Source organism: Cyprinus carpio, chromosome A7, assembly GCF_018340385.1.
Source record: "Cyprinus carpio isolate SPL01 chromosome A7, ASM1834038v1, whole genome shotgun sequence".
NCBI lineage: Eukaryota > Metazoa > Chordata > Actinopteri > Cypriniformes > Cyprinidae > Cyprinus > Cyprinus carpio.
The window spans coordinates 15874256-15902237 of NC_056578.1; the positions used below are offsets into that span (position 1 = coordinate 15874256).

A 27982-nucleotide genomic window follows, 5' to 3' on the forward strand; every position below is an offset into this window, starting at 1 on the left:
AGCTGTTGTTTAAAATGCTGTCTAGGTAGGGGGTTTACTAGGTTTCAAGACGCAGTCTGTGCCTCACATTCATTCTCCCTCTACAGCAGATGGCGCACGCGACCCGAATTACAAGAAAAACGGATGGGACTATGCATGAAGGAGAGACGAGGTTTTTTTTCTTCTGTCAGATGACCCTTTAGCAGAAGGAAGGTGTTGTGGGATAATATACAAAATTTAATCAACAATTTCATTTTCAGCCTTTGCACCACACTGGGGCAACAACTGAGATTATGGTTGAGGCGTGCTGAGATTTGAGGCAGAGAATTGGACACCGTTAAGGTTAGTTAATGATTTTGTAGTTGCTAGCATACCTGCTTCGTTAGCGAGTGTGTTTTGGATTTATTTACAACACAAGACAGCACATATTTTGAGTAAAATTCTTATTTAAAATGGCCTACTTTTATTTATAAGTCATATAGAAATGAGAGGGATTGGTCTAAACAAAGTAATTGGAGTTTGAGGGGTTAATTATATGATAGATTAGATGTATCAGTCGTGTAGTAAATTAATTGGAATTAGATGAAACAATCATGTCTAATTCCAGTAAATGTATTATATGATTAATCCATCAAATTCCAAATAATTATCATGTCATAAAACAAATTAATCCGAACCTCACCCGTTAATAATTTAGTAAATTAATTGGATTTACATATATTAGTAATATAATAAATCCAAACGAGAGTTAACAATCATATAATAAATTATGATGAATCATATAATGAATTAGAATTAGAACAATTACTAACATAATAAAGTATGGATCAGAGTATAAATTAATTGGAGTTAGATAAGTCAAACATAATTTGTTTAAATTAATTGAATCAATAATATAATAAATCAGTTTTCCAATGTAAAATCATATGATAACTTAAATGTCATTAGATGCATTAGCTATATCAATTCGAATTAGAATTAGAATTTTTTTTTTTATTTTACTTTTTTTTTTTTTTTTTCTGTTCATCAAAATATTTGATGGTGTTCTCTGGCATGTGCAGATGTTCATCAGTGTTGTTTGTGTCTTCTGCAGTGGGTTTGGCTCATCATGTGTGCATCAGTGAAGTACGGTTCCCGGGGTCCTGCGCTCATACCCCGTATGAAGACTAAACACCGGATCTACTACATCACCCTCTTCTCTGTGGTCTTACTGGGGCTGATTGCAACAGGGATGTTCCAGTTCTGGCCTCACTCCATTGAATCCTCCGCAGAATGGAGTCTGGACCGTCGTAGTGTGCATGATGCTCCATTGGTCAGGATACCTATGAGCAGCCCTATTCCTGAGAGGGGTGACCTGAGCTGTCGAATGCACACTTGCTTTGATGTGTATCGCTGTGGATATAATCCCAAGAATAAAATCAAGGTGATGCAAAGAGAGAAAGAATTGTGTTATTGATTTATGTTTATTAGGTTGGATGTCTTTACTTGGGCTATTTTGATCTGATCTGTTAATAGTGTGTGTGTGTGTGTGTGTGTGTGTGTGTGTGTGTGTGTGTTTGTACACAGGTGTATATTTATCCTCTTCAACGATTTGTGGATGAGGTGGGGGTGCCCATCAGCAGCACTGGCCTCTCTCGAGAATACAATGACCTGCTGAGTGCCATATCGGACAGTGATTTTTACACTGATGATGTGACCAGAGCGTGTCTGTTCATACCCTCCACTGATGTGTTGAATCAGAACTCACTGCGGATTCGTGAAACCGCTCAAGCACTGGCCATGCTCCCCAGGTAGATATATCTTTGAGTATTTGCAAATTACCCTTGACTTCTTTGGCTTTACTGGGTCCTCAATGTATTTTATTTTTTTTATTACATTAGCACTTTCTCTTTTTCAGTGTCACTTCTGGCACTCATCTGATCTGTTATTTATATAACTCATATTTTAGCTTAAGAAACACACACTTTATTATTGGAGTCATAATTGAATGTTTCAAGCTATATATTTTTATTTACGGTATACATTTTTAGGTGGGACAAAGGCATGAACCACCTGCTGTTCAATATGCTTCCTGGAGGACCCCCTGATTACAATACAGCTCTGGATGTGCCCAGAGACAGGTGAGAGTTAGTAGAAATAAACAGGCACACAAAATTGCTAAATATGTCAGGAAGTCTGAATGTTGAAATCATGTAAACTTCCATTCAAAAGTTTGGGGAAAGTAATATTTTAAAATTAGAAACATTAAACTAATCAAAAGTGACACAGAAGACTTTGATAAAAAAAGATTCCCATTTAAAATAAATGCTGTTCTTTTGAATGTTTTATTCATCATAAAAAAAAACATATCATGGTTTCAACAAAAATATTAAGCAGCACAAATGTTTTCAACATTGATAATAGTAAGAAATGTTTATTGAACCCCAATTCAATTTAGAATGATTTCTTAAGGAATAATGGCTGTTGAAAATTCAACTTTGCCATCAGAGCAATAATTAACATTTTAAAATATATATGGTAACACTTTACAATAAGGTTCATTAGTTAACCAATTTAGTTAATATAAAGTAAGCATGAACAACACTTCTAAAGCATTTATTAATCTTAATGTTAATTTCAACATTTACTAATGCATTAAATAAAAAGTTGTGCTTGTTAACGTTAGTTAATGCATCGTGAATTAACATGAACTAACAACGAACGACTGTATTTTCATTAACTAACATTAACAAAGATGAATAAATACTGTAATGTATTGTTCATGGTTTGTTCATGTTAGTTAATGCATTAACTAATGGAATCTTATTGTAAAGTTTTACCATATATATTAAAATAGAAAATAGTTATTTGGAATGGTAATAATATTTGACAATATTAAAGGTTTATTTCATGTTTAATCATATAAGAACCTTTCAAAAACATTAAAATAATCTTACCAATCTCTAAACTTATGAACGATAATGTAGATTTTTTTCAGATAATCTCTATACCCTTCAAACTACACCTTTTATTTGCATATTGTGAGGACAGTATTCAGACCCTCATATTTTCTCATTCTGGAATTTTGGCTTCATTCTTGTTTAGTGAAACTTAAAAACTAATTTTTTCTTTCACATTGTATGAATTTAAGTATTTATTATTTCATTAATTTTGTGTGAGTTTAGTCCTTTCACAGTCCCCTTAGTGACCTATAGCTGTCAATTTGCTCCGTATTTGCTATTTCAGAAGTGAGTGGTTGATTTTTAATTAAAAAAAATAATAATTAAATTCAGCCTTGTAAATAGGGCTGCACGATTAATCGAATGCAATTGTCATACGCATCTTGTCAGTAAAGTCGGTTCTGTAATCAGTAGTAAATGTTCATCACGTGCTTTCAGATGGAGCAGCATTTACTTCACTGACAAGCTACGCAAAATCGCGTTCATAATCACAGACCATATAATCCCACGATAATGAAATCGTTCCACATCTAGGGTGTGTAGATGGGTAGGTTTAGGGATCAGGGGGTAGAGGTGGGTAGGTTTAGGTATATGTAAGGTGGGAGGAGTTGGATCTGGATCCAACCACGCCCCCTGGATCTTGTGTTCTGCAGTGAGGACCATCTCTAGTAAATGCTGCTCAATCTGAAAGCACATGAAAATACCAGATTTAATAACATGCTTTGTTGTTTTTACATGTTTTTACTCCAAACTCACTTCATAACGTCAGTCGAGTGTTTTAAATAAACCCTTCTGTGAGATGATGTGGCTTCTTACACAGAATAAGGCACACAACATATTTCAAATATTCTAAGCAGTGATAAAGGCCATGTCGATTAGCATTGCATTATTATATACTTTATAACAATAAACATTGTAATAAGACAAACTCAGATAAACCATATATTGTCGTAGTCGTGTGTTTATTAGTCCCGTTGAATCATTGAAAGCAGTTAAATTTTTTTCAGTTTATTCAGGAATTGCTATAGGGATTTCCTGATTTCTTCTGGGGGGCTGTATTTGGAGTTAACTCCTTAGGTATCGAAATCTGGAACCGAACAACATGTCATTTTTCGATACTCGATAGTATCAAGGCAATTCGGTCGGTACCTAAAAAGTATCGAACTCGGTACCCAGCCCTAGGTGGAGATTTACTGCTGATCACAGAATCGTGTTTCGCTGAAAGATATGCATGACAATTACAACTTCTGCCTAATCGCGATTTAATTTCGATTAATTGTGCAGTCCTACTTGTAAACACACTAAACATGAACACTCCCAACACCCAAATTTGAAACCAAAACTAAATATATTTACAGCTATGTTTGTATTTAATGTTGGTTTTATTGAATAATTGGCAACCATTCTTGTTCAGATTAATCTTAGTTAAGTTGCTGTCTTTGATATAAATGGAAGACATACAGTGTTTTTATACAGTTAGAAAAAATATGCCCTCAAAGTAAAAAAAATGCCCTTGAAAACCATTTCCATAGGGCAGGATTTGTCACTGCATAGTCAATTTCCAATAAAGACTGGATGTAATGTTCGCCACTTGAGGGCAGTGTGTTTCTATGTTTGACCTTGTGCAGCAGCAATGTCATCTGAGAAGCAATAAATTCCGTCATATCCTCTTATATTTTTTTGGTCTTAGGATAGTTGTATTTATGTAAGTTTGCAGTATGGCAGTATTTTACATCTGTTGGTTATTGTGATTGATTGAATTGACACTTCATGGTTGTCCACAATGACACTGAACCACAATGCTGACAGACTGATGCCAGACTATTCAAGAAATCCATGCTGGATTTAAGGATTTTCTTGGTGTTTCAACACCCTTCTGTTGAGATATATTGCAAGTATCCAGTTTATAATTAAAATAGACATCCATCCCAAAAAATATATTCATAGATATCAGTGTCACAGAACTGTCCTATTCAGATGTCAACTTGTTTTTTTCTTTTCAATTAAATTTCCTAATGTGGATTTGTATCATCATTCTAGTGTGTTCATTAGACACAGAGATCAAAGATGCATTCAGAGCGATCATGAAAGAGAATAGCACACTACCGCCTAGAGCAAGCAGACAAACAAAATCTCCTGGTATTTACTGCAACATGGTCCATGTTTCTCAGCCTATTACTTGGCCGATCTTTTGCTTTGGGTGGAAAAGGTGAGTTTTATGTACTAGAAAGCCCTGAAATGATGAGCTCTTAACTGGAGCTGTAGGGAATTTCCTGGGCTCATCCAGCTGTGCTCCATTTGGCGTACAGCCTCATCAGAACCAGCTGCCCATATGTGCATATGTGTGGGGTGAGATAAAAAGACATTGATGTTGCGTGGCCATATTTGCAGCTTTCCCTATACTCACTTCATTCCCTCAAACCGAGCACCGTTTGAAGTTTTATTGACTTGTAGAATGAGGACGCGAAGGCAACTCTGTTAAATGCTTCGGAGTGGCATGTTCACACATTTGTCATGTAAAACCAGATAAAGGACGTGTTTTATCTTCAGCGCCTTTTGCAGACTTTCCCGGCGACAGAGTTGTCATCTTCATTGTTTCACAGAGCCCTGCTGGCTGGGGGAGGCTTCTCCACATGGACGTACAGGCAGGGTTATGATGTCAGCATCCCCGTGTATAGCCCTTTATCTGCTGAGGTGGACCTTCCTGAGATGCAACCAGGGTGAGATCCTGCTTATCGACATTGATTAGCCAGTGTATATTTAATGATTGAAAATGGCATCGCATAATATCTGTTTACTTCAGGCCCCGACGCTACTTCATTCTGTCATCTCAGACGGCCATCCATCGGGAATACCGTGTGGAACTGGAGAGGCTGAAGGAGGAGAATGGGGAGGCCCTACTCCTCCTAGATAAATGCAGTAATCTCTCTCAGGGTTTGGCCTCAGTCAGAAAGCGCTGTTATAAAGAACAGGTCTACGACTACCCACAAATCTTACAGGTTGGTGTCTCCACACATCCATTCTTATTAAACAACATTGAATTCACATGGAATTTCACATAGTAAACATATTAAAACATATTTTAAATGTCGCCAATATTAGAATAACTTAGCTCCTAAATTTATTTTCAAAATATATTTAAAGTCATTGTACATACTAATATATAATTTTTTATTACTTATATAATTTTTGTATGCCCTGTTTACAAAGCTGTATGTTGTTTTTTAAGGCTGTCCGGTTTTTAATGAAAATTAATTATATGATATAATTATATCAAAATATTTACATAATATAAAATTTTGGGGTATATATATACATTGTTCTAGACCACATAATACAGTTGTTACCCTGCATCATGTTTGCAACTAAACAACTGCATGCAGTGTAAGATAGCGTACAGGTCTGGGCCGTGGCGGTTTGTGTTAAATGCATTTATCATTTTATTGAAGTTTTGTTTTTTTTTTTTTTTATTATATACGTATGTATGTATGTATGTATGTATATACGTATGTATGTATGTATGTGTATATATATATATATATATATATATATATATATATATATATATATATATATATATATATATATATATATATATATACACACACACATGTATGTATGTATGTACACTAGTCAACATTTGAAGTGGATCAAAACCTTTCATCAAAGTTGTCCTAAATCCGAAAACAAAATTCAAACTTTGGTGAACTTTTTTGATCCACTTCAAATGTTGACTACTGTATATATGAAGAGTTTGGTTCCAAAATGCGATAAATGCCATTTTTTTAAAGAATTGAGTTCCTGCCAAAATCAGTATTGTATCTGGTCGGTATTGAAAAGTCATTTTTTAATTTTACGCAAAATGCGTTATCTGCTGTGTTATTCTGTCATGTTTTCTCCTTATCTGAATGAGATACATCTGCTCAACCAATAACAGCACACCATTCCATGCATTGTAAACCGTAACTAACAAGCTTCGCAATATCGCGTTCATAATCGCGGATGAATCGCCTTCGATTATGAATGTGATATTGCGTAGCTTGTCAGTGAACTACGGCTCTGTGTATTAAATGCTGCTCCATCTGAAAGCATGTGATGGAGATTTACTGCTGATCACAGAACCGGCTTTACTGACTAGATGCGCATGATATCGCAGGCGATTTGTCATGCAGCCCTGAAAAAATGTTTATAATTTGATGGCTTTAATGAACCTGTGGTGGTTTCTGCGGTGGGGAAGAAACGTAAGCTATTAATAAGATTAGTATTGACTGAGTTCAGAGGCTGTCATATGTGGATCAACTTACTTTGTGTATTTTCACTTTTTTACTTTTATATTGATTAAATTGATTTATTGCATATTGCAATAAAACAAAAAACAAAAAACATTTTTTATAATAAATCTTTGAAAATCAAAATCTGGATTTGAATTTGTAATATTTTTATATATATTTCATAATTTATTTTTGTATTTTTTTACTTGCTTACATTATCAGTATCTAATGGACTAATTAGACTATTCAGATTAAATTTTTTACCTTAGAAAAAACATTACATCTTTGTGTAAATTAAGCCCATCCTGCCTTTGAGAGCTTGGCCCATATGTTCCTAGAGACTTTAAATGTTCTACCCATTCAGAAGCAATCTTTACCACCACAACACATTTGCCCATTGGTGTAAGCAAAAGAAACAAATGCTGTTCCTGTCCATCATGCTCATCTCACGTCCAGCCCTGTCTAGACAGGAAGTATGCTTATCATCTGGGTTGCGTGCTGCAGCACATCTGGGAGACATTCCACAGTGAGGAAGAGCGGAGGCAAAATCCCTGTGAGAGCCATCACCCCCTTTTCAACACAAAGCCCCTCTAGACTCTGATCCTAGCACCTTTCATTGCAACCCCTTCATTCACACCACACACCTAGATCACACTGCTGTCTGTTACAGCATAACTCAAGAGGTCTGGGAGTGTATCATTATTACACATGACAAATGTGTCCCCTGTGTGTTCTTTAGGAGTCATCATTCTGTGTTGTTCTGCGAGGGGCCCGGCTCGGCCAAGCCACACTTAGTGACGTGCTGCAGGCTGGATGTGTCCCTGTCATCATGGCTGATTCTTACATTCTGCCTTTCTCTGAAGTGCTGGACTGGAAAAGGTAAAGGTCAAAAATCTGTTGTTGTCAGTCACCATTGTTCATGAATAAAGAAAATATGGTACCTGACTTACTGATCAACTTATGAATACCTTGTAAAGAAAAACCATATTGAACACTTTATTATAACTTCCGAAAGTCATGAGCTAACCGTGAATAATAAGAAAATCAGTAGTTCATGAAGATTTGGATATAAAAATTACCTCATTAATCAAAATTATCACATATATTTTTAAATGTATTTGAACTTTTAACATACCATAGCATAATTTCACATGGGGTCTAATGTTTCTGGTGGGTACTTTTTTTTAAATATTTGATAGAAGTTTCATATGCTCATCAAGGCTGCCAATTTATTTAAAATATAAAGTATAGACATTATAAATGCAGTAAAAAATGTATAAAAACAGTAATATTGTGAAATATTACAATTTATCAACTTTTTCACTTTTAGGATTAATATTTTCTGTTATAAATGTAATTTCTTTTTGTAAAGGCAAAGCTAAATTTTAATTCAGCATCCATTACTCCAGTCTTCAGTGTTACTTGATTCTTCATAAATCATTTTAATATGCTGATTTTGTGCTCAAGAAACATAAGTTATAAATATCAATGTTGCTGTATTAACTAGATCATTTGAAAATCAAGTGAATTTAATATGAGTCATTTGTGTGTGTGTACTTGCAGGGCGTCTGTTGTCATTCCAGAAGAGAAGTTGCCAGAGATGTACACTATTTTAAAGAGCATCCCTCACAGACAGGTGGAGGAGATGCAGAGACAGGTAAGAATGTGATTGCACTTTTGGAGTGACAGTAAAAAATCAGCAGCATCTGTCCATCATGGTGGTCGATAGGTCATTTTCACTTCTTGGGTCAGCACAAGGACTCAAAATTCAGTTAGTAAACAGTACCAAATGCTGTAGAAACTGATGGAAACTGAGTTCAAAAGAGTCACATTCAGACTAAATGTGAGCAGTCTTCTTAGGTTTAATACAGGGTGAAGGCAAGGTTAAAGAAGTCACAACCTCTCTTCTTCTCCACTAACATTATTTTTTCCCTTTCAATGGAGTACTAACTCTGCTATGAAAATAACTATTAGACAGGTGGGTTAATGCCAAAAACAATATTCCTGCAAGTGTGTAGTTTTGATTCGCTAAAGATGAAATTTCTCCCGCCATAGTAAATCATGATGGAAGCTAATTTAAGTATTAGTGATGTATCTATATCCAAACAAATTGTTAACCGCACACTTTCGCTTTAATTTTTTCCCTTCAGCTTTTTCAGCTGTACACTTTTGTTAAAGCAGCTAAACCACATGGAATGCATGTAAAGAGATCTATTGATTTCACTCTGTAATAATTATGGTCAAATATAATGCAGTGTAGAATACTATACAATAGCCATAACTAATAATAATTGCATTCTGCTTCCGTTGGCATTGGCTCCTTGAACAGTCTCAAGTTCTTCAGCTCGATGTTGAATATGTTATGTAAGGAGAATGTTGTAGTTTAGTTCCACAGGTTTCTGGGTGGTGTTAGGACGTAGTGTGCAAAAACACATCATGTGCTGGAATTATGACATGGCATGAAGTCAGTGAGATATCAGCCCACACTTGAACACATCTTGATCCACTCCTTTCTTACTAGCCTATACCACCTCCAGACAGCAGAGTGAATGTATGGTTGATATTGAACAAAAGAACTGGTTCTTGATATATATACCTTACTCGGATTTTACAAAATTCCCTACTACTTTGTTCTTGATCTTGCCAGAAGACAACCCTCTTGAACTTTTAGTGTAGGACTGTATAAAATGCAGCTGCTGCAAAAAATAGGAGGCAGAAGTATTACAGACAGTTGTGAGGAATAGGTGAAGTGGATTTTCTCTGCATTTTGACCAATAGAGGGAGCAGCCAACTACTGTACTTCATGGTGTGATTGCCAAGTCTTTCAGCCTAAGAAAGTAGCTGTTTCTGACATTTCATCAAATTGTCTCTTGTCCTTTTGCTGAATCGAATTGGTTGTGCCCTCTCTACAGACTGAGGAGTGCTAGCAATGCACGGATGTTGCTGATGAGCTGCAAAAAAACTAATCAATTTTATGAGCTTTTTCATTTTGGTGAATCTCAACGATACAGTGCAGTCTGTGCCAAGTTCAACCTATTCCTAAACGAATGACTCAGATGAGGTGATTTTATTTTTATAGCATTTATTATTGAAGTTATCTCATCATTTAGCAAATAATTTTGTTGCTTTTTTTCTAATATTTCTTCCACTAACGTACTAAAGGAACCATTTATGGAACCAGAATCATTAAGATTTGGAACCAATCATTTAATTCATGATTCCCATCTGCAGTTATTATAGCAACAGTGTCCTGTAAGATAAAGGAATGATTATTGTATGATCAAGAGTGTAACATATGAACAACCTTAAATGTGTCAGAAGAGCAGCCAACGTCCTCTTACGAGACTCCGTCTCTTGCCTTCTCATAAAAATTCTTGCAAGCGTTCAAACGGGGCGGGTTCAGCTCTTGTTGGGTGCGGTTTTCTGTCTGCCTTCTCCTGGTAGGAAAGGAAACTTTCATCACGAGCTGATTTATGACCAGCTACGATCCCATTGGGATCAGAAAGTCTTTTTGAATCCTCTTCCCCTCTTCATAAAAAGAAAAGCTGTTTTTGTGTAGTTGTATTTCTTTAAGGTTTAAGGGCCAGGCCCTTGGGGGCCGGAAGAAGGGGGGTGACTGCGCTCTTCTAATGTGCTGAACTGAGTTCATTTGTGTTGGGTATGGCAACAAACACAGCAGCCAATGAAAAGATGTGTTGCTAAAGACTCACAAGCAAAAAATACCTTGCTGCACTGAGTTCAGTTCACTTAAGAGTAACTGAAATGGTCAGAAGATTATCTTTTTTTTTTAATGTGTTGCACAAACCTCTGTTTCATCAAATGATACAAATTATTTTTTAATCGTTTTTTTTTTTAAAGAAAGACCATTAGCACTCTCTGATCTTGTTCAATAATTGGCCCAGGAAAATGTTGTAATGCCATTATTCTTTTTTATATTCATCCTGGTCTCATTTGTCTCTTTGTAGTAAGACCTAATCTGACACTGTTTGCAGTAAGGACAGGTAATGAGGCTGCCTCTAGCATGCACTTGGTCGACCCTGTTAAAGAGATCAGGGTCACACAGGACCAGGAAGGGTGGAGCTGGGTCACTGTGGCATGGCGCCTCCTAGCAGGAGATAACACTGTTTTATGGGTAATTAACTCTTATGTGCTCCTCGCCCCTCACTGCTGGAGCTTTGGGTTTGTTAATGGATCTGCTGTGGAGGGAAAAGAGTGTGTGTTCTTGTATTGACAGATTATGTATAGATTGTTGACCTTCTTTTTGATGAATAATGAAAGGTTGTTTCTTTTTTCTCAGTTTTTGCTGTGTTGGTGATTTGTGAAAATATTTTGCTCCCTTTTTTAAACCCTCATGGATTAATTGTTAAAGCTTAAAGTCAAGTTGAATATAGGTCAGCTACCAAAATTTTGGTAGTAACTATTAAAGGAATATGCTCTAATGGTATTATGAAAATTATTTCTCATTGTAGTTAATATATTCTGTCCACTTCAAAAGTTTGTGGTCAGTAAGATTTTATTTATTTATTTATTTATTTATTTTTAAATGGCACCTGTTATGCCCCTTTTTACAAGATGTAATATTAATCTTATGGCTCTTCAGAATTTGCCTGTGAAGTTTCAGCTCAAAATACCATACAGATGTGTTAAAAGTGTAATTTGTTGGCAGGTCTAAAAAAGTGCTGTTTCAAGGGTGGATTTCCTTAAATTAAAATGAGCTGCAACTTCCCACCCAAGTCCAGAAGGGGGGCGGAGCCTAGACGTCTCTGCAAAGGTAATAAACCACAGAGAGGAGACGCAACATGAGTAAGATCGAGAGGACCGGAGTTCAGTTGTACCTGTATGAACCGGAGTCAGCTTCAAACTCGGGTCGATGAGAGGGGGCCTTGGGCCTGTCCGAACACTGCCGGCCCGAGTCGCTAGCCCTGGGCACACAAGGCTCTACTTCCCACCCGAGTTTGTGCCTCCAGGACCCCCTCCTCGCCGAGATATAAGCATTCAAACAGAGTTCTTCCACCCCCTCCGACCCACCCGCTCTCGTCAGCTTGTACGAGCGGCTCGGAGCGGGTGGAAGTCAGAGCTGAACTTGTTTGAACTCTGAGCGGCCCAGGCACTTCAAACTTGGTTCGATGAGAAAGCCTGGAGCGGTGGACACATCAAATCCACAACTTTGACAGGCCGTATCTTGGAGACACCGCAGCGAGACAAAATAGCAGACACAGCACGATACACTGAGAGCTGTGGATACGGTAAAACACTCCTGTCAGTAGTGGTGGGCGGGGCTGCCGAAATATGACATCAAATTTCGGACTTGCATCCTCGGTAGTTCGTACTTTGCGAGTTCGACTCGGGGGGTGATCTCCCGCAGACAGGACGACGCAAATCCGGTAATTCTGCAAACAGCAGCACACTTGATAACATCAGTCAGCTTGCCTTAGCTACTGCAATTTTCCTCACTGTAGATTTACAGTTATACGAAATAGGTTATCAAATAACGTTACCACTGCCTCCTTTCGTTTTCATTTAAACATAATAATAGCCACAGAAATGTACTTAGTTCAGGGAAATCTGTGTATTTACAGCCTACATTACAATGAAACGAAATATTATATCAATTGCCTCTTTTTATTTTCATTTTAACATATAGATACATTGAATTAATTGCAAAGATTACCTGTTAGATTTACCCAAAACAAATTATATTTTGTTTAACCACTAAAGAGACATCAGAGCCAGAGGCAAATGTCAGAAGTACTAGCCGAGTTGAGACTGCTCTAGGCGGATACATGACTGAGCTCCCGCTGATCGCGTGGAGCTGATCGTCTCTGAAATCGGCGAAACACATTTTTAAATAGGTGCTTTATAAATAAACCAAAGATTTGAGTTTAAACAACTACATTCTCGCCTGAAATACTTTTAAAACTACATTTCATGACACAATAACAGGAATATTTTGAAAATTATCCAAATAAATGGTGGTTGAAATCACAATGCTGCGTGAACTCAAGCAATCAGCATGTTTAGTGCCCAAGTCCCGCCCCCGAAAGTTCCGGACCTTTGAAAAAGTACTACCTTGCGAGCAGGGACTTTCTGAGGGGCGTTTTTTTTTACCGGAACTTTATTTAGATCCTGATTCCTGCTGTGGAAACACATCAGTACCAGTCCAAAGTCCCTAGTTCCTGGGTAAAGTTCCCAGGGTGGGAACGCGGCTTTACTGTTCTTTGCGTTTGATCAATTTAATCGATCCATGTATAAATAAAAATAAAGTTGTTGTTTTTTTTTATTAAAAAAATTGTACTGACCCCAAACTTTTTGAATGATAGTTCTGAAATTTCTGTATTATTCAGCATTATAACAGCATTCAAGTAACATGCAAAAAAGTGTGATTACATTGCAGCAGTAGAATGACCTGACCTCTGCCCTTAAACTTTAGCTGGAGTCTCAGTGCCACTTGAGTGGAAAAGTTAAAAGACTGATAGTCTAAAGGGCTCATAAGCATCTGGAATGGTGCCTGTAGTCATGCCACCAGTCTTTATTGGGCTGTTTTGCCTTTGAAAGTGTGTTGGGGTCATAAAGGCACGAGCAGGATGGTGAGAGTCGAGGGATGTGAGAGGCCTTATCTTATGCCTTTGGTTTGTGTTTTTCACATGCTTTTTGTGTGCTTTATACATTTCTGTTTATCAGTCTGTGCTTTGCTACTTTTTTCACAAATATTTGAAAGTCATGCCATTTATTGTTCCCTAGGCCCGCTGGTTCTGGGAAGCCTACTTCAGCTCCATGAAGGCTATTGGCATGACAACTCTCCAGATCATTAACGATCGCATCTATCCCTATGCAGCTCGTACCTACGAAGAGTGGAACAATCCTTCTGTAGTTGTAAGTAACTTTTTTTGGTCCTTTTTTTTATATACATACACACAATGCATTTCACAGTTTAAATTTAGTTTCTGCCCACTTATTTATAGCTGTAATTCTAATCAAAATTTTCTCAGATTGAATGTTGAATGCAACAAATTCACAGTGATTATTTATTTTTGCACTCTATGATAATTACTACCATGTCTGATTCTAATTTTTCAGCTTTCTTTTGTGACTTTTTTGGAATATAGTGTATGGACAATTTAAATTGAGAGAGTGAGCTTGTACTTTTCAGTTCCATGTTATTTCACATTGTTTCACTCAGCAGTGGTAGCAGACAGCTTTGTAAAGACAACATTGCACATTGGTATGAGCTTCAGAATACTCCAGCATCACATGAAGGACACTCGTCTGTCTGTCTGTCTGTCAGGTCTGTTTTGAGCACAGAGCCCAGCTCATACATTGCAGTGTGCCGAAAACTAGCTAATCCAACTTTGTTTTTCCTTCACCTCATCTCTCTGATTTTGTACACAGTCAAAACTCAGACCAGAAATGGCAGGAGCATGGAGTTCATTAGGGGTTTTGTTCAGTGTTGTTGTTGTTCTCCAGTTCTCAGCATCATGCTACCATTCAGATCAAATGGAGGGATCCAGACCCCCAAGAGGCTAATACTCCTGTCTCTGTTTGACTGCTAACGTTACAGGAAATATTAAATACTTTCTGAATGTTCAGTAAAAACACCCTGAGCAGAATCAGAGCAGTACATAAATCGAGTGCATTTCTTGTTCTGCTTCCCTATATCCACCGGGACATAATTGAAAGCACATTTCTCTGGCTCTGCCTCAGGAGACGTCGTCAGGACAGGCTGCTTTTTGTGCTTGACTTCTGAGTGAATTCACATTTATCCTCTGCTTACCAAACGAATGCTTTATGTTCCATCATGCATTTATTATCTGTGAAGAATTCTTTACATCACTCGTTTTTGGGATGTCTGGTCAGATTTTTAAATCAAAACAACTTGAAAGGTTAATAGAGCTGAAGAAGATAAGCTACTACTTCAGATGTGTGATTTGTAAATGTGTATGCACCTTGTGTATTCTAGTGATGTATACATTTCTCATCTTATTTCTCTCTGGCTTTGGAAAGAAGGCAGGCACTGTTCATCTGTTTGAAGGACAAACTAAAGCAACGTGACTGGTGCCTGTTCCCAACAGTTCAAATCTGCAGGAAGCCGCTGCCACTTAAAATGCAGCTCTTATTTTAGCCCAGTCTCTACGATGTTAGCAATAGCTGCCCATCAGCTTCAATGAGAATCTGGAGGTAAATGTTCTGCGCACTGAGCCTTTGCAATTGAACAGGCGTCCATGCTTTCATCTGGGTTCCATTTTCGACTAATCCCAAAGCTGTACTAGTATGATCCCAGCTGCAAGACTCGCCAAGCCCCCTCGGCCCACATGAAACGGCCTGCAATCCCTCACCATCACTCGAGCCGCCTGTAACCTCTTCTTTTCACGTGTGACAAAAGAATACTGGTGCCCAATAACAAGCTCTTCCTGAGTAATCGTTTCTAACCCATACACTTTCACATCCGAGATGATAATAACAGCCTTGTTTTTAGGTGGTGAAGTTTGTCTCCGCATGATGCATTTCAAAGTATAGATGAAGAGATTTAAATGGGACTTCTTGGCACCGTATTTCAGAGTCTGGTTGGCTTTGGTTTGAGCAAATCTGCCTTCAAAGAAACAAACCAAAAGTTGAGAACCCGGTCATTTACGGCTTGTTCCAAATAGCAGGTGAACACTGACTAACCGCAAGCAAATATTCTGGCGTTGACTGTTGGAATAAAAAATTAGTCTTGTTTTCCTGCCTATTTACTTTAACAAATCACAAAGGCTTGACATGCGCCGAACCGCACTGAAGCCTGCCCAATTAGATCAGAGCATTCAGACCGAACTTAAACACACCACACCCCAGTGTACTTCTTGATTCTTCTTACCACTTACATGGTACTTTAATTAATTTCCCCCTCTGCTTTTGGTGTCCGTGTCAGGCACCTCAAAGAAATTTCCATTGGCATATAAAGTTTTTTATTAGCAGGATGGTTGACTGATGTTGTACGAAGGATGGCTGTGTCCATGGTGACAGACCGTGGCGGACGCTGCAAGGGAGCTGGTTAACCGCGGCTCTCTATTTGCGGGCACCTTCAGCAGCTGCTGGAAAGGAGGGTGTAACGTGTATCAGCGCCATAGCATCTCTGCTTGCGGGTCTCACTTCGTGGGGCCTTTTTAGTTTTTTTTAATTAAACACACGCCTTGATTAAAGGAAGTGTTATTAGTTTTGTTATGAGGAAAATTTAAATGAAGGTGAGAATTTTACATAGACAAAGTGAAAGATTTGATGTTTTTTCGTTCTTTTTTTTTTTCTTTTTTTTTTTGATAGAAATGAAAATGTAATTGGCTTTGGCTACAGAGTTTAGGATCTGTACACCAGATGCAAATAATCTTTCACACCAAATCTCTTCAAACCAGATCCTTATTTTTCCTTATGCATTGGTGAGTTTTTTGAAAACTTGAATTAGTCTTTAAATTAGTCTTAAACTTAAAAGTGAAGCACTCTTTTTCAATGGAGTTGCACCGAGCTGTTTGTTATTTGTTGCTTTGCTTTGTATCTCTTCTCTACTGACACAATAGAAGGGACCATGAACAGTAAAGAAAGTCTGTGTACTCTGTCTGCGTTCAGTCTTTATCCTTCAGGCCAATAAACAGCAGTCTTCATGACCGCATCAGAGGCCCTTTAAGCACTCGCAGTATTTACTTTACAGCGTCACTTGATCTGGGCTCCAGTCTGTGCATCTTTGGGAGTTTACAGGCTGTTTTAAAGTAGGCCAGGAAGATGAGCCAAGCCCCACACTGGCAGGAGACAGCCACTGACGCCGATAGCGTCCCAGCACCCCTGCTTCACCCCGGTCCTGCCAGGACTCATCTGCACCCCTGCTGCACCAGAGTTCATTGGAGTGCAATCATAAAATTGCACTCTTGACAAAACAGCTTGGGATAAAAAGCAACAAAAGAGATCCAAATTAGAATCGGAATTGTGCTCATTAATAGGTTTACCACTTTTTCATTAAAACTTGAGCTTGCTATGATGGCGGTCTAATGGATTAACAGGCACAGTAAGCTGGTGGAAGGAGCATACAGAATAATGTAGAAATGATATAAAATACAAATATGAGCCAATATACAGTTATATACCCAAGAGAGAAAGTTTAGATCTAATATTTAACTATTTTAAAGCAGCAAGCTTGAGTATGTCCAGAAATAATTCAGAATATTATGAAGTGAGGATAGGATTGGTCTGAGAAATATTGTGTAGTAGAGATCTCTGTTTTTGGGCAGTGTGGATTAAGATCTTCAGTAATAGACAGAAAACTGATGTTGATGGTCTCTTGATGAGATTTAACATAATGAGTTGTTGGTGTTGACTAGATCTAAAGGTCATGACAATTACTGTTCTATAAATGCTTGACACTGGAATTCAAGTGCTCAGTTTCTATACTTATTTTGTAGTAACGGAAATATTAAGAGCTGTTGATGTTTTGACCAAGATTCAGTGGATACCATATGTTTGCGTTTTATTTCAAGAAGTACACCAGGAAGTTTAACATTCTAATCAAATTCAGATACAAAACGGTTAACAGGAAAAGGATGGACGGATGCCGTGGAATGACAAAGAGCCTGAAGCAAGGAAGTATTTCATTTAGCTCTTAATATCTGACCACAGTGTATTGGATCTTCATGTTGTCATCTGCTCTCTGCCAGATTTCACTAAGGTCAGCTAAGGAAAACATTCTCTCTTAATCCATCCGCTTTTTGAAATTTAGACTACCACAAGGAATGTAGCACCTATGCACACAAAGCCTTCAGTGGATTATACTGCGATGGAAGTTTTACAGGACTGTCACGATAGAGATGCTTTATTGGGTAGCTTATTGGGTAAGTACAGCTGATAGCAGTTCTCTAGGTTATAGAGCGTGAGATCTTGGCTTCTGACCTGTTGACCTAAAACTTCTCCTTTAGACAAAAAAAAAAAAAAAATGTATGCAAGTTGTTTTAGGTGAATGTTTGGTACAATGAAATCTCATGGCAGCTGTTTCTTAACTCTGCTCTAAACTTTGTTGGTTGTGTGCTCGACATTCCATGCCACTTTTAATCACCTACCCTGCACTGCTGGTTATTAACATTCTCAGTAATCTTTCAATTTTATAGTCCATGCGTGTTTCCAAATAAAGCCATGTTTTGGCCGAGGTTGCTGATTATCTTACTGCACTTCAAGCCATTAAAAAAGTCATGGAAAGTACTTGCATTTGTTGTAAAGATAAGAAAACAGGTACAGTGAATTTTCCCACTGATTCATTTAAATGTATTGTTTTTTATCTCAACAGAAATGGTCAAGTGTGAACAGTCCACTTTTCCTTCCTCTCATACCGCCACGTTCACCTGGGTTCACGGCTGTGGTCTTGACCTATGATCGAATCGAAAGTCTCTTTAGGGTCATCACTGAAATCTCCAAGGTGCCCAGCTTGGCCAAACTACTGGTGGTGTGGAACAACCAGAACAAGAGCCCCCCTGAAGGTTAGTGTCACGTTGTTGTAGGGTTGCGTCTATACCATATGTAACTTTAAATGCTGTATTTTGGTGTTTTTGCCATACTCGTTCAGGATAATAAAACATATTTAGCTTGACTAAATGTATTTTATTTGTTAAGCAAGTTGTTGAATTTGATAAGAGATTGTGACTAAATCTACACTGTTGTTCTGACAGCTTCAGTTATTATAGAAGGAAAATGTGACACTCATGTGAAATGCAGTTGTGCGGCTTTCACAAAACACATGAAACCCTTGATATGGAACAGATGAATGATAAACCAGAGAATAGCCAAATTGTGTTGCTCTTGAGGTTGGAGAATTGAAAGCATGATGTGCCTTGAGCTTTGGCCAAACATCTCTGGTTTATCTTCAGATATGGAGTGTTTGGTAGTACTGCCCCTAGCATGTAGATGAATGTAAGGAGATGGCAGAAATGTTGTTTTTCTTCTCATTGACTGGCTATGAGCTGTTGATATCTATGGGTCCTATTACGCCTGACTAGACAAATTAAGTGTATTTTAATTCATTGTGATATATGGCCTGTTTAAACCAGACGTCCACCATTAAACTTTATTGTCAAACCAAAAGGATTGTTTCCATAACGGTCTCCTTTTCCTACAGCTGTGGTCAAATTTATGGCCCGTTAGATCTGTCAAAATAAGCTGATATTAGTAGTTATTTATTGTGGCTCTGCCTCTAATGATACAAGGCGATTAGGTATTCGTCTGTTTATGAAGTCCCTGGGAAAAAAAGAGGAATGGGGAATTAAATATATCCTCTCCATAGATTTGAGTAATGCCATTATGAAGGGAATACTTTGAAGTAGACTAATGATTCACTGTTGCCTTTGATTAGAGGCGTCGGTGAAGCCGGGCTCAAGCTTTTGTGACCCATTAGAAATAATAAGGTCTGTTCACGGGTCAACCAGGGGCTCAGGCCCTGATGAGGATGGATTTCCTCCATACTCTTTTTCCATTGCTGATTATGTTTGTTTATTTCAAACAGCTTTAGCTGCCCAAGACTTGACTGTTTGTCATTTTAATGAGGTGCTGGCGACTTCTGACAATAGGACTGCATTCAGGGAATTTCTCAGTGGGCTTAATACTTGGATGGAAGGAGAGCTTTTATATGGTGGTGTCACAGGGGATATAATTTGGTAAAGCTCTTTTAAAATATTCGTACATAAAGTACAGCCGAAGTGAAAAATCAGTACAGGGCAAGGAAGTGATTACAGGCCATTAAAAGCTTTCGCGCAAGTTATTTGACGCAGTCGAGATTCCTGCTTGTTCTTATGGTGCAGATTTATGATGTGTTAATGTCTAAGTTTGTGCATTGTGCTGCTCTGGATTTTGCCAGTTAGTTTTAGTTGTTAAAATGTTACTTGTCGTTGTAGTCCATCTTGTCTGTGTTTTGTTACTTGTCTGTGTCTTTTTTGAATCCTGTGTGCCAGGCTTGGATGTGGTGACAGTATCAGTTTACTTGCATGTGAAGATCTGGCCCTTCTTTCATCCTTTGTCTGAGGCCAGGGAGGCTTTCCGGCAGTTAGGAAATACTTTTTTTTTCTTCTTTTTTTTTTCTTCCTTTCAAAGTTTGTTGTGTGATCTTGTGGAAGTATACTATAGGTTGAATTGCATTGACCTAACAGAGATGAGCTCATTGAAGATCTCCTAAGATTTCCAGGGTCTATACCCCAACTTTGAGGTAGCGGTATAATTGCAGACTCACCCAGTCTTAGGGTCTGAGTTCCAGTAGACTTTCTCTCGTCAGTTTTATTAGGTGACACTATGTGTGCCATCTGTCTTCTTTGTGCTCTGAACTCCTCCCAAGCTCTTACACAACTGAAAATAAAGAGCGTTGTCTCTTCTGCCCTGAGAAGAATGTAAGTGTGGTCAGATTCATATGTGCTTTTACTCAGTGATGTGTTTAGATTTATCCACCCGCACTCTCTTTTCCATAGTTGCTGCCATCTCTCATAGTTCTTCATCTTCTCTGAATCTGACAGTGTATTATTATTAGCTCACTGTTTTCTTTCTCTCTGTAACAGAGTCGCTTTGGCCCAAAGTCACAGTACCTCTTAAAGTGGTCCGTACCAAAGAAAACAAGCTCAGCAATCGCTTCTTCCCATTTGATGAGATCGAAACAGAAGCTGTCCTGGCCATTGATGATGACATCATCATGTTGACCTCAGATGAGCTGCAGTTTGGATATGAGGTAGTAAAAGCACTGAATCTCTATTTTTGTACTGCTACTTGCTACAAAAATGTACTACAACCAAGGAGGTTTAGTATATACGGGTAGCTTGATGTAAATCAGTGTCGGGTCTTGAAGCCGCATCAAGCTGTAAACAAGTCACATACACAAACACATACACTTTTTTTCTGTTTTCTGTTTTTAAGTTTAGGGCCAAGAATTTCAAAGAAATTATTATTATTGTGTTGTTGTTGTTATTCAACAGGGATACATGAAATTGTTAAAAAGTGACCGTAAAGTCAATTCAATTAAATGCAATTTTTTTGAGGATTCATGAAAAAAGTATCACGGTTTCCACAAAATATTAAGCAGCACAGCTGTTTCAACATTAATAATAAATTTTTCTTGAGCTTCAAATGAGCAATACTAGAATGATTTCTGAAGGATCAAGTGACACTGAAGACTCTGGAGTAATGCCTGCTGAAAATTCAGCTTTGAAATCATGAAAATTAATTACATTGTAAAATATAATAAATTGTAATGTTATTTTGCAATACTACTGTTTTTACTGTATTTTTGTTGATATAAGTGAAGCCTTGGTGAGCATAAGAGAATGAATTCACTGACCCCGAACATTTGAAATGTAGTGTACTTTTATTTTGGATGCACTAATTTTAATTCAGTAAAAGTAGTTTGTGATTTCAAACTCAGCCATTATTGGATTCAGGGAGAAATGAATACATTTTTCCTTTTCTTTGGAACCTGGTTCTTTTTCTCACTTAGTTTGGTTTGTTTAGGAACAAACAAGACAAAATACAGGTCTGAAAATGCCTTGAAATTGGGTAGACTGAAAGAAATGTTAGCATTCTTAGTCTGCATGTGACTCACAAATTATTGCACTGGATGACCACCTTTTTCTTTTTTTATATATATATTCGAATGGATTCAATTCAAGTAGTTGCCTAAATACACAGTATTTCCAGGGGTTGTATCTGAAACAACTAGGGATTAATTGTCTTCTCCACATGCACAGGGATGATAGAGCAGAACTGTGATCCCAGTACCTCTTTGGGTCACTTCTACTTAGTTGAGTTTACATGCAGTGCAGGATTTTTGAGCTACCCTCTGTTGCATAAATCTGTGCTCGGCATCTCAAAGCATTCCTTACAGTTGAAGTCTCTATTTTTATCATTTAGTTTTATATATATATTTGTATATATATAATATGAAGGATGACAGGACAAGCGATGCTGTCCATGGCTACAGGCTTGCCTTCAACTCACCTGCAGGCATTTATGCACTGTTGAGAGAATGAAGCGTAATTTATGGATAATTGTATGAAATGGAAGACAGCTTTAGACATGGATGTCTGGCTAAAACACTAGCTGCTTTTGCCACAGGGGAATGACATTCAAGAATTTCTACATCGTATCATGTATGCCTGCCTGTCATTTTTGGGATTAACAAACCTTTAGACCTAAACTTCATTGATTTAACCCTAGATATTCAAGGTTTAGCATCCTTTGAAGCCAGCATTATCTAAAACGACTCTAATTGTTGAACAGTTGACTGATCCTATTTATAGTTTTAGATTTTGTGATGAGTTTATATTATGTCTCAGTTGTGTTCTTTGTGTCTGTGTGTAGGTATGGCGTGAGTTTCCAGATAGGCTGGTTGGATATCCCGGACGGCTCCACTTATGGGACCACGAAATGGGCAAGTGGAAATATGAATCTGAGTGGACCAATGAAGTGTCAATGGTCTTAACTGGAGCTGCGTTCTATCATAAGGTACAGCACAAATCCATCATAGACTCCCATCACTTCCGTCCAGGGTTGCACACTGCCAAAATGGTTTATTATGTTTCTCACATTGTCAAAAATGTTTTGACATCAGTTTATTTTTCCTTTTCAGTACTTCAACTATCTCTACACATATAAAATGCCCGGAGACATTAAGAACTGGGTGGATGCTCATATGAACTGCGAGGATATTGCCATGAATTTCCTTGTTGCCAACATCACTGGCAAAGCCCCAATAAAGGTAACATAACCTCAGAGTACGATATGGTCGATTGTGTTCTGATACTGCCTGTTTGTTTTGGTTCACCAACTACTTTGGAGGGAATCAAATGGGCCATATCATGGAAAACTACATTTTTCTTGCTTTTCTGAAATAAGAGTACACAAACTTCCTTTTTTAGTCCACCCAAATCACTAATGGAAGCTAATATCAAAAGCCAAAATCTTCAAATCACTAAAACATCTTTTCATACAAAAACTACCAATCACAATTTTTATTTATTAAAATATTTTAGCTTTTATTTTTATTTATTTAATTATTTATTTATTTTTGTGTAAAAAGTCTCTCAAGCTTATCAAGGCTGCATTTATTTGATAAAAAAATACAGTAAAAATAGTAATAAAGTGAAATATTACTACAATTTACCACAACTATTTTCTATTTTATTATATTTTAAAACTCCAGTCTTCAGTGTCACATGATCCTTAAGAAATCATTCTAATATGCTGTTTTAGTGTTTATGAAACATTTCTTCTTATTATTAATGTTGCAAATAGTTGAGCTGCTTAATATTTTTGTGGAAACTGTGCTACTTTTTTTTTTTCTGGATTCTTTGATAATAAGCTAGTTCAACAGCATTCATTTGAATTGAACTCTTTTGTTGTAACATTACTCATGTCTTATATTTTCAGTTTTATCAGTTTAATGTGTCTTTGCTGAATAAAAGTATTTATTTCTTTCCAAAACTAATTTTACTGACCCCAGACTTTTGAACTGTAGTGTAATTCTGTTTTTACAGTGAGGAAACCAAGTCCTATCGTATTTATTTAAGACTGCAAGCTTACAACTCTTGTGAAATGTATTACCTTTACCCATAGCACTTGGGATTCAACAACAGTCTAGTGCTGTCATGAAAGAGAAGTGCAGGAAACACAAAGCTAATACTGCAGATTTTTAGGGCTTTCATTTAAACAGTCAGACAGGTTGACAAATAGATCATGATGAACTATATTGTAGAAAAAAAAAATTATATATATATATATATATATATATATATATATATATATATATATATATATATATATATATATATATATATATATTTATATATATATATATCCCTTAAAGGGTAGGTCTAATGCTATTTCATGCATTCTGACTTATTTACACTTTTAAAGAGTTGGATTCTCATGCTAAACATGGCCAAAGTTTCAAAAACTTGACTTATGACTGAGTATTTCCATGCCAAATACACTCCTTCAGTGTTCGTATAAGTTTCAGAAAGTTTTTTTCGAGTATGGCCCTGTATGATGTCATGACGGGCAGAATTCCTTGTATGGGCAATACCTCCGGAAGAGCGCGCGCACACAGCAAACATAGCGAGAGCAAGAGCGTGCCCGTCAACGTGCTTCACTGGGGTTAAAGAAGTAGTTGTTCAGCTTCCCAAAGAACACAGCGTTAAGGGAACAGTGGATGTACTTTTTTTTCCCGGGGCAGCAATGGAGTTGTGCAAGTGTGTTTTTGTTCCTGTTTTATTTATGTCGATGTCACAGCTTGCAGACAATCTCTACGCAAAAGCAAAAGCTTTACGTGCTCTTGACTCTTTAGCTCCACCCACGGCACGTCTCCAGGAGCTTGTCTGTTTTCAGAGAGAATTGGGAAGCTGTATCTGTCTTTTATAAATCTAACTAAAGACTCTTTGGAGATGAGAACGATGCAATACTACTCTATAGGTATTCAAGATTAACATGAGATTGGCAGAAACTGTGTGTGTTATGTCCCCTTTAAAAAATCAGTTCAACAATTCAACAACAAAAAAAGAATGCGGGCATTCTGACAGTGTTCCCTGGAGCTCTGTCTCTGATCAGCTTTCACCTTTCTCCTCCAGCCTCTACAGTTTGTAGTCTACAGTGACTCTGTCCAGGTGCTGTTCGGCCTGTAAAGTCCTGGACTTAACCTCTGTTATCTGGATGTCACTGTCTGCCTCTTTCCTGCGCTCTCTGTTTTTCTAAGCTCACTGGGGCACATTCATCCTGCAGTCAGTTACGCTGTGAACCTTCTCCCCTCTCTCCTCCACATCCCCACATCACCCACACCTCCTAGTGCCCCAATCCCGCGCTCCCACTGTGGAGAGTGTCAGTCAAGTGTGTGTGTGTGTGTTGTTGAAGGAGGGATGGGGCAGAGGGGTCGTACATCATTCGTCTAATGAGAGCGGCAGATACGGTCGTTTAGCCAGGCCACGGGCACGGACGGCTCTCTCATTACATCTGACTTATATGACCTGTCATCAAGTCATCTCCTCCCACTCAGCTCCCAACACACACACAGACATGCACTTCACAGAGGCCCATCATTACAGCCCCAGCTCATTATAAAATAATCTTATCAATGCTGTTAGTTTTTGTTGTTTTTTAATATGAGGAGTATGTCATGATTTCTAAGCCTTAAATTGGGAGCTACAGACACATGTAGGTCAGACAATTTTGTTTTTTTGTGACCTTTTTGAGGTAAGAACAGGTAAAAAAAAAAAAAACTTGAGTTTTATGCACTGAATTAAACACAAGTCTGCTTTCTAATGATCTCTTTAATGATATAAAAGTCCTAAAAATTTACTTCTGTAAATATTCTGAACAATTTTCAAGCATTTTTGACAGATGAAAAAAAAAGAAAGAAAAAAAAAATCCCAAATATGCATATAATGTAACTTATAGTACAGTTTCTCAACCCCAGTCCTACTTTGGGACCCAACTCCCAGAATGTTTTAGATGTCATCATATTCAAAACTCTAAGAAGCTGATGAGTTGAATCAGGTGTTTTAATTAGTGAGACATCTAAAACATTCTGGTAGGTGGGTCACCGGGACTATAGTTGAGAAACATTGTTGTAGGGCATACAAGACTGACTCATGAGTATTTATAGAAGGGTGAAGACCAAAAATTTATTAGGACAAACTTTGAGGGACTTTTTTTTTTTTTTTTAAGATGAACACAGACACACACACACACACACACACACACACACAAAAAAAAAAAACTAAAAAAGAATACAACAGCTTCACTAAAACTAACTGAAAACTGAGATTTAATTTGAGATTGAAACAAAAAAAAAGTCATTGTGACTTCTGAGTAAACAATCAAATACGTCACATTTGTTTTTCTCTCTTTCTCTAGGTTACTCCTCGGAAGAAATTCAAGTGCCCGGAGTGCACAGCGATTGACGGGTTGTCCCTGGACCAGACACACATGGTGGAGAGGTACAGTATAAACAGGGATTCCCTTTAGTTGGGCAGAGGGAGCTCTGGCAGCATTCTTGGCATCTGAAACACATTGTGGTTTTAACCAACAATTGCCTCATTGTAGCACAGTACAGGAGATACTTTCCTGTGCTTTCAGATCAAAACATTCAAATTCACTGGACCTTACGAAAAACATTCCTTCTCAAGGAACTGTGACTTTCCTCTCTGTCAGAGGTTCACCACAAATCATTGATTCATTCTGTGTTTCAATTCAAGTATGAACCAGGCGAAGCATGCATCAGAAAGGCTTGAATTGATTTTCCTTGAAAATCACAACCGTTTCCTCATCCGCCGAAGCATAATCAGTCTTGATGATTGGTTTCATACTTCCAAACTGTGTTTGAGGAATTAAAGCAGTTGAAGCAGCCTGCGAGAGAGTGTTTGACCTTGAAGTGGTAGCAGCCAATCAGGGACTCGGTTGACTGCTGAACCCTTCCAGGGGTCACACTTGTTTAGATTGATGAAGGGGTTTCTGCCTCTGGTTATGCCTCTCTCTCTATACATTTCCTGTCACAAGTGCAGGGTCCTGGGAATGCCATGCATTTTGAAAACATCTAAACCCTGTTTAACGTTGTGCATGTACCTCATGATTCAGATGACTCTACAAAACACTGGTTAGGTTCTACCATGAATGTTTTTGTTCCTCATCATCCATTTCTGGAAGACAGATTTTCCAGCATCGGCATCAGTGTTATCCATGTTTCCCTTTTTCCTCCACTCTTTCAGCCTCTTTCTTTTTCCTTTCCAGATCTGAGTGCATAAACAAGTTCGCCTCTGTGTTTGGCACCATGCCTCTGAAGGTTGTCGAGCACCGTGCAGATCCTGTACTCTATAAAGACGACTTCCCAGAGAAACTCAAAAGTTTCCCCAACATTGGTAGTCTGTGACAGCCACCACTTTTATCTCTCAGACAGTCTATGGACACTCCAGGATTTCCAGTGTTTCCCGTTCTGTATCTGACCTAATGACTTTTGAGAAGAGTCATTCCATTAGTTGTTTAATGGGAAATGATGCACTGTATAACTTATTATCATGTTTTCACTCTTGAGGATGGTTGCTGAAACAGGACGACACGTTGAGTCAGTTGATGATTTCTGTGAGGACAGATCGGAGTTTGGCTCCGTCTTAAACCTTCCTTGTGGTTGACACTATATCTGTGTGAGGAAAGTGAACGCATAGAGATGATACACAGCCCACTGGTGAACAGTGGAGGATATATATATAGTAATGTAAATTTACATTTATAGTTTAACTTTTTTTTATTTTAAAGATATGCATCACGCTGAACGAATTGTAGCATAACTTGAACTGAATATCTCGGAAGTTGGGTTGGGGCCATTAGTTTGTACATGAGATATTGTTTTGCACAGTCACTGTTAGTGATTTTAATATTACAGTTTGAGTTATATCAGTTCGACATTTCATTTTATATTCAGTTGCTGACTTTTTGAATGTTGCTGGAAAAAAAGTATTTTATATAAATGTTCCCTGTTTAGTTCAGCTCTTATGTCTGCCTAATGAAAGTGTATTTTGGGTATTATATAGTTATATACTGTACAGCAGATTACAATATAGTTATATGCCATGAAATTGCAAATAATTCATTCATACTCCTAATGTATTCTAGTCAGATTTCTTTTTGATATCTCAATTTCTTTGAATTGTTTTGTTTGTTTGTTTGGTTATTTACATTAAGATGTATTATATGTAATAAACAGAGTGTGGGGAAAAAATAAATGCTTAATTTAGAGATGTGTATTTTGGTCATTTTGACTGTTAAAGGGGT

The 27982-nt window shown here is 37.6% G+C and overlaps 1 protein-coding gene across 1 annotated transcript; it reads left to right on the plus strand.

The window, feature by feature from the left end:
- The first annotated feature begins 133 nt into the window (after positions 1 to 133).
- On the plus strand, positions 134 to 27946 carry LOC109072430 (exostosin-2). The gene is made up of 15 exons (XM_042759924.1): positions 134 to 321; positions 1073 to 1402; positions 1546 to 1769; positions 2010 to 2099; positions 5522 to 5638; positions 5722 to 5917; positions 7929 to 8068; positions 8753 to 8846; positions 13931 to 14062; positions 18486 to 18675; positions 20734 to 20900; positions 22526 to 22669; positions 22794 to 22922; positions 26072 to 26154; positions 26945 to 27946. The coding sequence occupies exons 2-15, from the start codon at positions 1088 to 1090 to the stop codon at positions 27081 to 27083; spliced, it is 2160 nt and encodes a 719-aa protein (XP_042615858.1). The 5' UTR covers positions 134 to 321; positions 1073 to 1087; the 3' UTR covers positions 27084 to 27946.
- The last annotated feature ends 36 nt before the right edge of the window (positions 27947 to 27982 follow it).